Source organism: Oncorhynchus masou, chromosome 32 (assembly GCF_036934945.1).
Source record: "Oncorhynchus masou masou isolate Uvic2021 chromosome 32, UVic_Omas_1.1, whole genome shotgun sequence".
Taxonomy (NCBI): domain Eukaryota; kingdom Metazoa; phylum Chordata; class Actinopteri; order Salmoniformes; family Salmonidae; genus Oncorhynchus; species Oncorhynchus masou.
The window spans coordinates 27,280,272-27,293,413 of record NC_088243.1 but is presented as its reverse complement, the minus strand read 5'-3'; the positions used below and the strand labels follow the sequence as shown (position 1 = coordinate 27,293,413).

The 13,142-nt window shown below is 45.8% G+C and overlaps 1 protein-coding gene across 4 annotated transcripts in view; it reads left to right on the top strand.

The window, feature by feature from the left end:
- The window catches only part of LOC135525823 (inositol-tetrakisphosphate 1-kinase-like), a 59,074-nt gene that overhangs the window by 35,909 nt on the left and 10,023 nt on the right, over positions 1-13,142 (top strand). For all 4 annotated transcript variants that reach the window (XM_064953716.1, XM_064953717.1, XM_064953718.1 and 1 more), the window contains 4 exons: positions 949-1,066; positions 9,815-9,913; positions 10,919-10,959; positions 12,685-12,850. In XM_064953716.1, coding sequence (XP_064809788.1) covers positions 949-1,066; positions 9,815-9,913; positions 10,919-10,959; positions 12,685-12,850 — 424 coding nt within the window. The remainder of the gene's footprint in view (positions 1-948; positions 1,067-9,814; positions 9,914-10,918; positions 10,960-12,684; positions 12,851-13,142) is intronic.

The following is a 13,142-nucleotide window of genomic DNA, read 5'->3' as shown; positions in this document are numbered from 1 at the left end:
ACACTTGGACTTGACTGGCCTTCTCTAATGCAAGTGTAGGCCAATGAATTAGGTTATTTGTAATAAATATGTTTGCCATTTCTCTTTGTGTGTATATAGGTAGACATGTCTAGTACACACTGCCGAAACTCAAGTTCCCATCAAGGAATCAACTCTGTCCCGCCCTCTTTTCTCTCACACATTTGTAGGAGGTAGAAAGCAGCAAATGGATGGCCGAGGACACAGGAGTTGTCAGTTCTTCTAAACCACTGGAAGATTAGTTTGGCTTTAGCTTTTGACCGCAACACGTTTGTCTTATGTAACCGCACGGATGTTTTGATCAGCATTGGCAGGAGTCATAGTCTCTCTGCAGATGGATGTTCAGTCCCAAGGAAAAATGTCTGTTTGACTAAATGTGTGTACGTAGGCGGGCATTTTTGTGCCTGTGTGTGGATGTATTTTTATGTTAGGCAATTTAGCCTAATGTATGAGAAATGTAGATTTCACTGTGGGGTGGGGGAGTGTTGAGTTTGGAGAATGTGTGGGCCAAAGCATCTGTTAGAGAATAACTAAATGACTGAGATGAGAAGCTGGCAGAATGAAAGGACTGGGCAGAGATGAAAATGGAGTGTGTGGAGACTGGGAGCGGAGTGTGTGGAGACTGGGAGCGGAGTGTGTGGAGACTGGGAGCGGAGTGTGTGGAGACTGGCGTGTAGCTATATAAATCAGTAAACCTCACGCTGACCTGACAGGGATGTATATGTGTATGTGACAAATAAATTTAGATTTTTTTTTGTTGATTTTTGACCCACTGGCCTGCAAGCATGATGACACACACACACAACACAGTGGGCATGATGGAAATACACATCCATGGCCTACTGTGAAGTGTCCGTATTACGCTGTATGTCCAGACTACTTACATTAGCTGTGGTATGTGCTCCCTCATCTCCCCGCTGTGTGTTTCAGGACTACATTGATGCCCACCCTGAGACCATCGTGCTGGATCCCCTCCCAGCAATCAGAACCCTGCTGGACCGCTGCAAGTCCTACCAGCTCATCCATCGGATAGAGGACTGTATGCAAGGTAGCATCACTCACTTTCTCTCTCTCTCTCTCACACACACACACACACTGCAACACTGGCAGTGTATCACAAATGGGCTGAGTATGATTTAATTCCCAAAATCATCCCCACTGCCAGTCCGAGACTACAGAAAATCCCAGAGAGGTGTGACTCAGTAATCTGTCAAGGATTGGTTGTGATGACAGACCTTTGGTTTATTTTGTGAGAATGTGTCTAGGAGGTGGTGGTGTTGGATCGTGCGTCAACCCGTAGTTCAATAATATTATTTTCTGCATCCTACCAGTTGTGTTATGCAGGCAGTGGAAGAGCGTAACACAATTGTATTCCTCCTACCATGACAGCATCATCCCTCCTCCTCTCTCCCCTCTGTGAACCTGGTTCCTGCCTCTGCCAGAGTGTATATTGTATCCAGTGATGGACTAAAGCTCCATTACTTAGAGAAGGCAGGCCAGCGGCACCTAGATTTCCTGTCACAGGAGCCATATGCACCCCAGTGTAGCCTTTGTGTTCAGGGTCCAGAGACTGGAGCAGAGCAGTGGACTGACAGCACATTATCAGCAGGAGACCTTTCTCATCCGCTGTTCATTAACTGAGAACATGGCATGGGACATAAACCTGGAGCCGTTACAACATGCAGACCCTGCCGTACTGCATGCACCACACACAGGTGGAGAGACCTAGCGTGTGTGTCGACACCTGTGCCCATTTGAGGACACATTTTGGTGTGTGGTTGTGCAGGGCTCGTGGTGTCAGCGCCACAAAATACATGTCAAAAAATTGCATTTTTTTTCTACAAACAGACATGTTTATGTAACAGAGTTTGTAAGCTTTCTGAATTGAGAGCCTCTGTCTGTCCCACTGGCTCACTTGTGAGGGGGGGTTTACACATTAGACATTGTAAGATAATTAGCTTGCATCTGTTTGCAGCCTGTTGTTATTGCGTGACTAGATCTATTTGAGCTGTACCTTTTGAATACTCCTGATGCTGTTTATACTCTTAGAAAAAGGTTCAACTCAGATGTTGGAATGGAAACTGTCAGTCCTACATCATAACAAAAAAAATGGCTAGTTTCAGTAGTCATCAACAGTTGCTGGTGGGAAGCGAAGTGGGAACATGGAGGGAAGGGGTGTCGTAGAGAGGGGAAAGTCCAAAGCGCACAGTCTGCCACGACCACTTCCTCCTCCTTATCAGAGACCATGGAGCCGCAGTGCTGGCTGCCAAGGCAACCAATCCCCAGTACCAGAGGCTGTGGCGAGCCTGCCATGGTCAGAGGGCTGGCTGAGAGTATTGCTCAATAGGAGGAAGCAGTAGAAGTGTGTGTGTGTGTGTTTGCTTTTAAGCTTCTACATTATAAAGGTCCAATGCAGCTAGTAACAATGTAAGTACATTACTGTGTTTGTTTTAATTAAAATGGTCAAAAAGAGGGCCTCCCGAGTGGCACAACGGTCTAAGGCGCTGCATCGCCGTGTAGCAGCGTCACTACAGACGTAGCGGCGTTATTACCGGCCGTGACCGGGAGTCCCATAGGGCGGAGCACAATTGGCCCAGCCTCGTCCGGGTTAGGGGAGGGATTAGGGGGAGGGGGCAGGCCGGGCGCCTACAGGCTGAGTTTGGTCGCCAGTTGAACAGTGTTTCCTCCCGACACATTGGTGCAGCTGGCTTACGGGTTAAGCGAGCGGATCTTAAGAAGCATGGCTTGGCGGGTCTTGTTTCGGAGGACGCATGATTCGACCTTCGCCTCTCCCGATAATTGGTCAAAAAGAAACAAAAATGGCTTCTTAGCAAAGAGCAATTTCTCATGCAAGAATTTTGGGAGTGGTCTGAGTGGAGAGGGGGAAACTAAGAACTAGCTGTTATTGGCATAGAGGTTTTGAACTCTCTTTTTGATTGGTCTATTAACTCATTTACCACCTGATGTCACCAGGCAGGCCAAAACTCCATCCCGCCAAAACAAGCTGAAATTCCAGGTGATCTTGATACATAATGTGCGGGCCAAAGCATCGATTAGAGAATAACTAAAATACTGAGATGAGAGGCTGGCAGAAGGAAAGGACTGGGCAGAGATGAAAATGGAGAGTGTGGAGGCTGGGGTGTGGAGGCTGGGGTGTGGAGGCTGGGGTGTGGAGGCTGGGGTGTGGAGGCTGGGGGGCGGAGGCTGGGGGCGGAGGCTGGGGGGCGGAGGCTGGGGGGCGGAGGCTGGGGGCGGAGGCTGGGGGCGGAGGCTGGGGGCGGAGGCTGGGGGGCGGAGTGTGGGGGCTGGGGGGCGGAGTGTGGGGGCTGGGGGGGGCGGAGTGTGGGGGCTGGGGGGGCGGAGTGTGGGGGCGGCTGGTGGCGACGAGTGTGGGGGCGGCTGGTGGCGACGAGTGTGGGGGCGGCTGGTGGCGACGAGTGTGGGGGCGGCTGGTGGCGACGAGTGTGGGGGCGGCTGGTGGCGACGGGAGGGCAGAGACGGGGAGACTGAGGCTGGAGGCTGGCGTGTAGTTGTATAAATCAGTAAACCTCCCGCTGACCTGACAGTGATGTAACCCACTGGCCTGCGAGCATGATGACACACACAACACAGTGGGCATGATGGAAATGCACATCCATGGCCTAATGTGAAGTGTCCGTATTATGCTTAATGGCTCCTTAGCAAAAAGTAATTTCTCAAGCAAGAATTTTGGGAGTGGTCTAAGTGGAGAGGGGGAAACTAAAAACTAGCTGTTATTGGCATAGAGGTTTTGAACTCGTTTTGATTGGTCTATTAACTAATTTACCACCTGATGTCACCAGGCAGACTGAAACTCCATCCCGCCAAAACAAGCTGAAATTCCAGGTGATCTTTTCAATCAGCTCTTGCATTTAAAGGCCATTATAATTTTGACAATTTCACAGTATTATGCCAACCTCATAGTGTGGAAATGTATATAAAACGGAGGAAAATCACATTTTTGACTGCACTGGGCCTGGAAACTTCCCTAACTGTACTTGGAGAATGTGGGGATCAGTAGGCAGCTCTGTAAAGTGTCTGTGCAGGCAGGGGTTTGTCTAACTAACTGGACGGGTTAGTTCTCCTGGTCCCACTGGTTTCCTCCACCACATGACTCGTGGTTCAGCTCATCAGCTTTCCAGAGTATCGTCTACGTCGGTTTTGTTTCTCTTGTGAAACAGAGCAGGGCGGCAGTTTACTTTAGGTGGTGGAGTCCACTCTTTTTTCCGTTTAGAAGTCGGCTTTGCTGCCTTGATATTTCCCTTGGTGTTTGTAAAGATGGCAACAGTTGTCAGGCTGTACAACGTGAAGGATCTCATTCTTGAGGCTCTTCATCTTGGTATTTCTTTTCCACTTCAAAAGAAAGGAACTGGGACACCCTTAAATTAAGATTGTATTTGTGGAATCAAACTGAACAAGGCTTGAGGTATTTAACTGGATTATGGTCGAGTGCTTTGTTATGTGGGGAGTATTTAATGTTCACATTAAATCCTTGACTTAGTTACCGTTGTTCAAATGCGACCAACAATAACAAGTGTCCTGCTGATGCGAGTAATGCATATTTAAACAAAGGCGCAGCATATTAAAGAAAAACAGCCAGGAGTGACTGCTGAGGACCGCACACATCCAGGCCCCAAACCTAGTGCAGAACAGGCAGCATGGGCTGAATAAAAAGGACTATGATTGATTGCCTTGTTTACACAACGACTGCCTTCAAAGCAGTTCACTGTTCCGTTATGGATCTGGTCTGTCTGATTTGATGAAGGTAATCAAACGTTTGCGGAGATGCTCTACGATGTCGAGTCAGGGGTTGTTCTCTCACAAAGATGAATGTATTGCCTGTGATTAGAGATGAATAATGAGTCAGTATAATTGGGAGCGGAAGCTCCTCACAGCAGGATCTGGAACATTCTAGATTCCTGGTTCTGAACATGGTACGTTCCAGAATGCTGTGTTACTAGAATGTAGCCCTGAATAGCAACATTAGATTTCAATCTATTGTCAATACTGGAATTGTGTCAGTATAGGCCTACTTCATAATCCTCTGGTAATGCTGATAATAACTTTTGCAAAGAAAATGTGAGGCTCAGTTTCACTGGTGGCTGCTTGCCTGTATGGAAAGACTTCACCCGTGCCTGGTATGAACAGTCCACTCAGCCAGGCCACCTTCAGTCTGTCCTGCTCTGTCCCTTATGGATCAAACCCTAGTGATGACATCCTTTAAAATGAGAACTTCTCCATTTTTTTAAGTGGGTGTTTTTTTTTTCCGTGGATGGATTGGGTCTGGTACGGTCCTAGTCTGGATACCCACCTCCTGAATGGTTCAAGGGCGCCAGGCCAGCCGGTGCTGTATGCCGTGCTACTCCGAGTCAGACTGACGTCCTGTAAACGTCCTCTGTGGCTCCAGCGGGTCTGCTGAGAGCACACAGTGTTTAGACAGAGGAAGAGATTGCTCCCCTGCACTCCGAGCCAAACGGCCAGGCCCAAGCATGACACCAAACATAAGACTCACCATTACTACCATCGTCATATCCCCTCCTCTCTCTAGGCCCAAAGCTTCCAACTGTGCCTTTTAGTCTTTTTGTTTGCTCAAGTCAGGAGATATCCGAAGGTATGGGAAGACTTTTTGGATTTACAATGTATTTTAGTTTATTCTCACAATTCAAATACGTGTTGTTGGGTCTTTGGGTTGTTTTTGAATGACGTTAGTCTGACATTCTTACCCCTCTCCCATAACAACAGCGGTGTGACAGTCGGTGAGTGTGAATTTGGGGAGCTCTGCTCAGTGGGGTGATGTGATGGGTAAACCCTTCACGGCTCTTCATCACACCACTCCAAGGCTGCTGCTACGTCTCCACTGACAGAACAGGAGCACCACAGACCTACAAGTTAAGGATCATAGAGCAGAATCAATTGTCTTGTATTAACAATTGTGTTTGTTTGTGACTGGGTCCTTTTTTCTTGTTCTATGTTTAGCAACCAACAAATCAGTCTGAAAGCAACCGTATGTGTTTATTTTAACTTGTATTCGTTGGGTTCATAATTCTATAATATTTTGTTGAATTCTTTGAAATGAAGACCGGTTGTGTATGTTTTTGGTTTGGAAAGAACCTCCCCTATGAGTGTCAGTGGATTGTGATTGGCACCGCATGTAATGTTGCCCATTAAATGCTGAACAACGGAGCAGGCAAAACGGGAAGCAGAACCGTTGCTTGACTCTCTGCCACTCAAAAGACGTTGCCCTGGTGACCCCCCCCCCCCTTATTTCCTCCAGTCACTCCTCATCTCCTGAGTCAGCTGCTCATGGCCTGGACTTTCACTCCATGACTTGTCAAATGCACAAGTCGTTGTGTGTAGTGTACACACCACACTTCCACGATGGGATCATTGAGCTGTGTCTGTGTAGTCTCTCTGTGACCACAGCTCAGCAGCATGCAGGGTACTGTAGCCAGTGTATTATAGGCCTGTGGGATTTTCCTGACCCCAGCACAACTCACCAGAAGCATTGATATCACATTGCCCACGCAACACAAACACTAGTGTTTTCATCATCTGCACCAATATGCCAGTGTTTGGTTTGGCCTGGACACTGATTTCTTGTGGCAATATCTCAAACGAGCCACCTTATCTCCAATAGCCAGAAAATGGGCCGCAGAGTGCCAGAACTTAAATATAGGCTTAAAATTAGGGGAGGTTTGCCGTGCTGTAGTTGCAGGATGTTTGTCTGTCGTTTCCTGGGGTGTCAGAACGTCTTACATCAAGTCTTATCACAGGAGATGGTGAGACAGCCATTACGTCAGGGCATGATGTAAACATGATGAGAATTACGCTCTTATTTGATTCCCCGAAGTGCTAGCATCTGTGTTTGACAACCACACCCATCCTGTGTAACTATACTGTACATGCACAGCATGTACACCGGTCTGCTTTTGTAAGAACTGTGGACTTGTCTCGTGTATAATATTGTCTGTCTAGTAGTCTTTGTTGTTTGTCTGTCTGGTGCAGTGGTGTCTGTGTTGTATGTTCTCCGGGTGTAGCAGGCCAGACCAAGCAGGATTGGCAGCTTCCTGGTTTATTTATTTGAACAAGAGACTGTGCTCCTCTTTCTCTCCTCTGCTCCTCCCTCAGGTGGTGACTGTGTTTGGTGTTTGTTCTCTAATCCAGCTGTAGGGATGAAAGGAAAGGAGTGATGTTGGTGTACTGACATGCACACAGATGGTGTGTGTTTGTCTGAAATAGCATGGCCTTCTATCTCTGTCGTCGGAGGTATACTACGATGTAAGTTAGATCTACTCAGGGTTTTCTAAAGCTTCAGTTAGCGTCACATTCCAGCTCAGGCTTCATCCGTACTATGACGGTGGATATTGCTCGTCTGCCTGCCACCAACTCTAGCAGGCTTGTAACTGCACATGCATGCCGCAGGTGGCTTGTCGAACTCCGAACTCTTAATTGAGACATTACTGAAGCATCAATCTATGGGCGAGTCGGTTCCACAATTTAATTTGTGCCAAAATGAAAGAACGGTTATCTTGCAAATTCAACAAGCTATAGTGTGAATTGGGCTTAGATGGAGCACCTTCCTGTAAGTCGCTCTGGATAAGACCGTCTGCTAAATTACCATAGAAATGTGCCTGGCAAATGGTGAGCTGTTTTCGTGGTTCTGCCTTTTCCGAGTTGAACTCAGTTGACCAAATTGACCCTGCTAACTTCTCAAACCACGTACAGTTGAAGTCAGAAGTTTACATACACTTAGGTTGGAGTCATTAACTCATTTTTCAACCACTCCACAAATGTTTTGTTAAAACAAACTATAGTTTTGGCAAGTCGGTTAGGACATCTACTTTGTGCATGACACAAGTCATTTTTCCAACAGTTGTTGACAGATTATTTCACTTCTAATTCAATGTATCACAATTCCAGTGGGTCAGAAGTTTACATACACGAAGTTGACTGCCTGTAAACAGCTTGGAAATTTCCAGAAAATTATGTCATGGCTTGAGAAGCTTCTGATAGGCTAATTGACATAATTTGAGTCAATTGAAGGTGTACTTGTGGATGTATTTCAAGGCTTACCTTCAAACTCAGTGCCTCTTTGCTTGACATCATGGGAAAATCCAAATTAATCAGCCAAGACCTCAGGAAAATAAATTGTAGACCTCCACAAGTCTGGTTCATCCTTGGGAGCAAACGCCTGAAAGTACCACATTCATCTGTACAAACAATAGTACACGGGTACAAACACCATAGGACCACGCAGCTGTCATACCGCTCAGGAAGGAGACACGTTCGATCTCCTAGAGATGAACATACTTTGGTGCGAAAAGCACGACTTAATCCTAGAACAGCAGCAAAGAAACATTTACAAAAGTATCTATATCCACAGTAAAAGGAGTCCTATATCGACATAACCTGAAAGGCCGCTCAGCAAGGAAGAAGCCACTACTCCAAAACCACCATAAAAAAGCCAGACTACGGTTTGCAACTGCACATGGGGACAAAGATTGTCCTTTTTGGAGAAATGTCCTCTGGTCTGATTAAACAAAAATAGAACTGTTTGGCCATAATGATGATTGGAAACAAAGGGGAGGCTTGCGAGCCGAAGAACACCATCCCAACCGTGAAGCATGGGGGTAGGAGCATCATGTTGTGGGGGTGCTTTGCTGCAGGAGGGACTGGTGCACTTCACAAAATGGATGGCATCATGAGGCAGAAAAAGTATGTGGATATATTGAAGCAACATCTCAAGACATCAGTCAGGAAGTTAAAAGCTTGGTCGCAAATGGGTCTTCCAAATGGACAATGACCCCAAGCATACTTCCAAAGTTGTGGCAAAATGGCTTAAGGACAACAAAGTCCAGGTATTGGAGTGGCCATCACAAAGCCCTGACATCAATCCTATAGAAAATTTGTGGGTAGAACTGAAGAAGTGTGTGCAATATATATCCCATTTAGCAGACGCTTTTGTCCAAAGCGACTTACAGGTCGGCTGGGGCCACTACTTTTACATATGGGTGGTCCCAGCGGGAATCGAACCCACGACGCTTGGCGTTGCAAGCGCCATGCTCTACCGACACAGGACCCTGAAAAAGCGTGTGCAAGCAAGGAGGCCTACAAACCTGACTCAGTTACACCAGCGCTGTCAGGAGGAATGGGCCAAAATTCACCCAACGTATTGTGGGAGGCTTGTGGAAGGCTACCCAAAACGTTTGACCCAAGTTAAACAGTTTAAAGGCAATGCTAATTGAGTGTATGTAAAGTTTTTTGACCCACTGGGAATGTGATGAAAGAAATAAAAGCTGAAAAAAATAATTCTCTGCTATTATTCTGCCTTTTCACATTCTTAAAGTAAAGTGGTGTTCCTAACTGACCGAAGACAGGGAATTTTTACTCTGATTTAATGTCAGGAATTGTGAAAAACGGAGTTTAAATGTATTTGGCTTTGGTGTATGTTCCAACATAAACTGTATGTAATGTATGGCTCCAATGACAAGTCGCCCTCTTGTTATTGATTTGGCCATCTGAGTAGGGTCACAGGTAAAAACCAACCTATCTCTGAGGGAATACATCAGTAAATGTGCTTCAAGTTTCTGTGTGTGTGAGTCTTCTTGGTTAGTCATGCTGTAACAAAGAAAGTCTATAGTCGACTTCTGAATGAAATGCCTAAGGATTTTCTTCATTCAACAGATTCACTGATATTGAGATGGTGTTTTCCATCCGACTCTCTTACTCATCGCCTTTCTTTCCTTCCCTCCCTCCCTCTTGATCCTTCTCTCACCAGATAAGAGGATCTGCTCTCCCCCATTCATGGTTCTGAACACTGAGTGTGGTCCAGACACGCTGGAGCAGATTGAGAAGCATGGACTCACATTCCCCTTTAGTAAGTCCCTCCCTTTTGTATTTGATAGAAGAATTGTCACTCGACCAGAGCGTTAGAGGCGACGCGGGATGCATAATTGGGACAAAAATCGGTCTTCTCCAGCAGGTGACATTGTTTTCCATTTATTTCACTCACCAAGCGAGGAGTTTTTGTATGGAGGTCAATGAGTGTTGAATTTGGTCAGCAAAAAATGTAGAGATTTACTTGCCTCAAATATAAGTTTTGTAATGCTTTGGTTGTTACGAGTGGTCTGATATAAGTAGGACGTGACATCACGGCAACTGAGAAAAAACACTTTATATCGGAGTAGTCTCTGACTATGCGTATTCATGACATGAGGCTAGTAGCATAGCATCTCTCTCCATTTTAATACAGGCAGTTGACGTCAACACCCCTCATCGAATATTCAACGAAGTATTCAAATAATTAGATGTATCCACCAATCCAAAGAGAGGAATAGGCGGAAACTGGACAGCCCGCCGTTCCGATCTGGGGACAACGAATCCCGTCATTATATCCAAATCTCTGACTCAACCCATATTATACATGGTCCTTCCTCCTAGCTTTGTTTAAAAAAATATATATATATAAAAAAGTTAAATAAAATCTTTATAAGCAAACCTGGTTTTAGTATCCACACTTATAAGCTGCACAGCAATTACTTTATTATTTATAATCATGATTACTCTTCAGTGTTGAACTATAACTATCTAAGAGGTTTGTTTTTAGAAAAAAATATTATTATTTTTTTCAAACCCTCAGTTACTTTTAAGCCACCTTGTATGGCCAATTTACACACAATTCATGTTTGCCGATATCTATTTATGGAGGTGGTTTTGAAAGTTGTGGTCAGTGTGGAAATAACCTGTTGTCATCTTGTGACGGTCATGTTTTTTCTCAACACTCATTGGGTCATTGGGGAACCACTCATTGGGTCATTGAGGAAGTGTGGTTTCTTCACTAACATTCTCAACCTGTTCTTCTTTCTCTTCCTCCGTCTATCAGTTTGCAAAACACGAGTAGCCCATGGAACCAACTCCCACGAGGTAAGAGCTACCAGGTTCATGAAGCGCTTGGGGTCACAGATTAGTCACACCCTCGATCGTTAGCAAAGTCCCGGTAATCCATTAGTGTCTCTAACTAGATAATCATTTAACACTGCACCAAACTACATCATCAAACACACTAGAGTTCTCTGACTGTGGCAGCCCTGCCAAAAACAGTAGCTGCTTGTTTGTCAGTCAACATTCATATATAAAATTACATTTTATTGGTCACATACACATGGTTAGCAGATGTTATTGTGGCTATAGTGAAATGCTTGTGTTTCTAGCTCCAACAGTGCAGTAATATCTAACAAGTAATATCTAACAAATAATATCTAACAATTTCACAACAATACACACAAATCTAAAGTAGAAGAATGTAAATTAAGAATATCTAAATATGAGCAATATCTGAGCGCCATAGACTAAAATACAGTATAATAGAATACAGTATATGAGATGAGTAATGCAAAATATGTAAACATTATTAAATTGACTAGTGTTCCATTTTTTTTCTCCCCAATTTCGTGGTATCCAAATGTTAGTAGCTACTATCTTGTCTCATCGCTACAACTCCCGTACGGGCTCGGGAGAGACGAAGGTTGAAAGTCATGTGTCCTCCGATACACAACCCAACCAAGCCGCACTGCTTCTAAACACAGCGAGCATCTAACCCGGAAGCCAGCCGCAGCAATGTGTCGGAGGAAACACCATGCACCTGGCTTACTTGGTTAGCGTGCACTGCACCCGACCCGCCACAGGAGTCGCTGGTGTGCGATGAGACAAGGATATCCCTACCGGCCAAGCCCTCCCTAACGACAGAGCCTGGGCACAAACCCAGAGTCTCTGGTGGCACAGCTGGCGCTGCAGTACAGCGCCCTTAACCACTGCGCCACCCGGGAGGCCTAGTGTTCCATTTATTAAAATGACCAATGATTTCAAGTCTATGTATATAGGGCAGAAGCCTCTAAGGTGCTAGTGATGGCTATTTAACAGTCTGACGGCCTTGAGATAGAAGCTGTTTTTCAGTCTCAGTCCCAGCTTTGATGCACCTTCTGGATGATAGCGGGGTGAACAGGCAGTGACTCGAGTGGTTCTTGTCCTCGATTTTTTTTGGGCCTTCCTGTACATCGGGTGCTGTAGTTGTCCTGGGGGGCAGGTAGTTTGCCTCAGGTGATGTCTTGGCCAGACCGCACCACCCTCTGGGGAGCCCTGTGGTTGCGGCCGATGCAGTTGCTCTACCGGGCGGTGATACAGCCCGACGGGATGCTCTCAATTGTGCATCTGTAAAAGTTTGAGGTGCCAAGCCAAATTTCCTCAGTCTCCTGAGGTTGACGAGTTGCTGTTGTGCCTTCACCACACTGTCTGTGTGGGTGGACCATTTCAGTTTGTCAGTGATGTGTATGCAGAGGAACTTGAAGCTTTCCATATTCTCCAATGCAGTCCTGTCGATGTGGATAGTGGGGGGAGCTCCCTCTGCCGTTTCCTGAAGTCCACGATCAGCTCCTTTTGTTTTGTTGACGTAGAATGAGAAATTATTTTCCTGTGTGTGAGAGGTTATTTGCTTAGGAGCTAGAAGCACGGCTTCCCTATCTGTCGGCGCCATCTTTCTCTCATTGAACAAGTCAAGGCCGTAAACTGGTTGGATGGATTGCATGGTATGCGAGCAGGTTATTGGTTGAAATAAAATTCTAAATGTATTGATGACCTCTTCTCCCTCCCCAGATGGCCATCATTTTCAGTGAGGAGGACCTGAAGGGCGTGAAGCCTCCATGTGTGATCCAGAGCTTCATCAACCACAACGCGGTGCTCTACAAGGTGTTTGTTGTGGGGGAGTCCTACACGCTGGTGGAGAGACCCTCCCTGAAGAACTTCCCCGCTGGACCAGCAGGTGAGGAGGAGACCCTGCAGGGCTCGACTTTAAAGCCTGTCGGCTTGCCCTTGGCAGTAAAAAAAAATTTGTTGTATAAGCAGATTGTAGATTTAAATTGTCCAAATGGACAAGTAAAAAATTTCACAAAGTCACACTATCAAATTAGCTTACTCGTTCTGAATTGGATCAATGTCCTCTGGATGCAATGTTTTGGTCACTGTTCTCCTAATCGCTGCAGATTGCACCAGAGTCTAATTATTGTAGGCCTGCATTGACAGGCACAAGCGGTCTTTCAATCATGCAGTTGCGA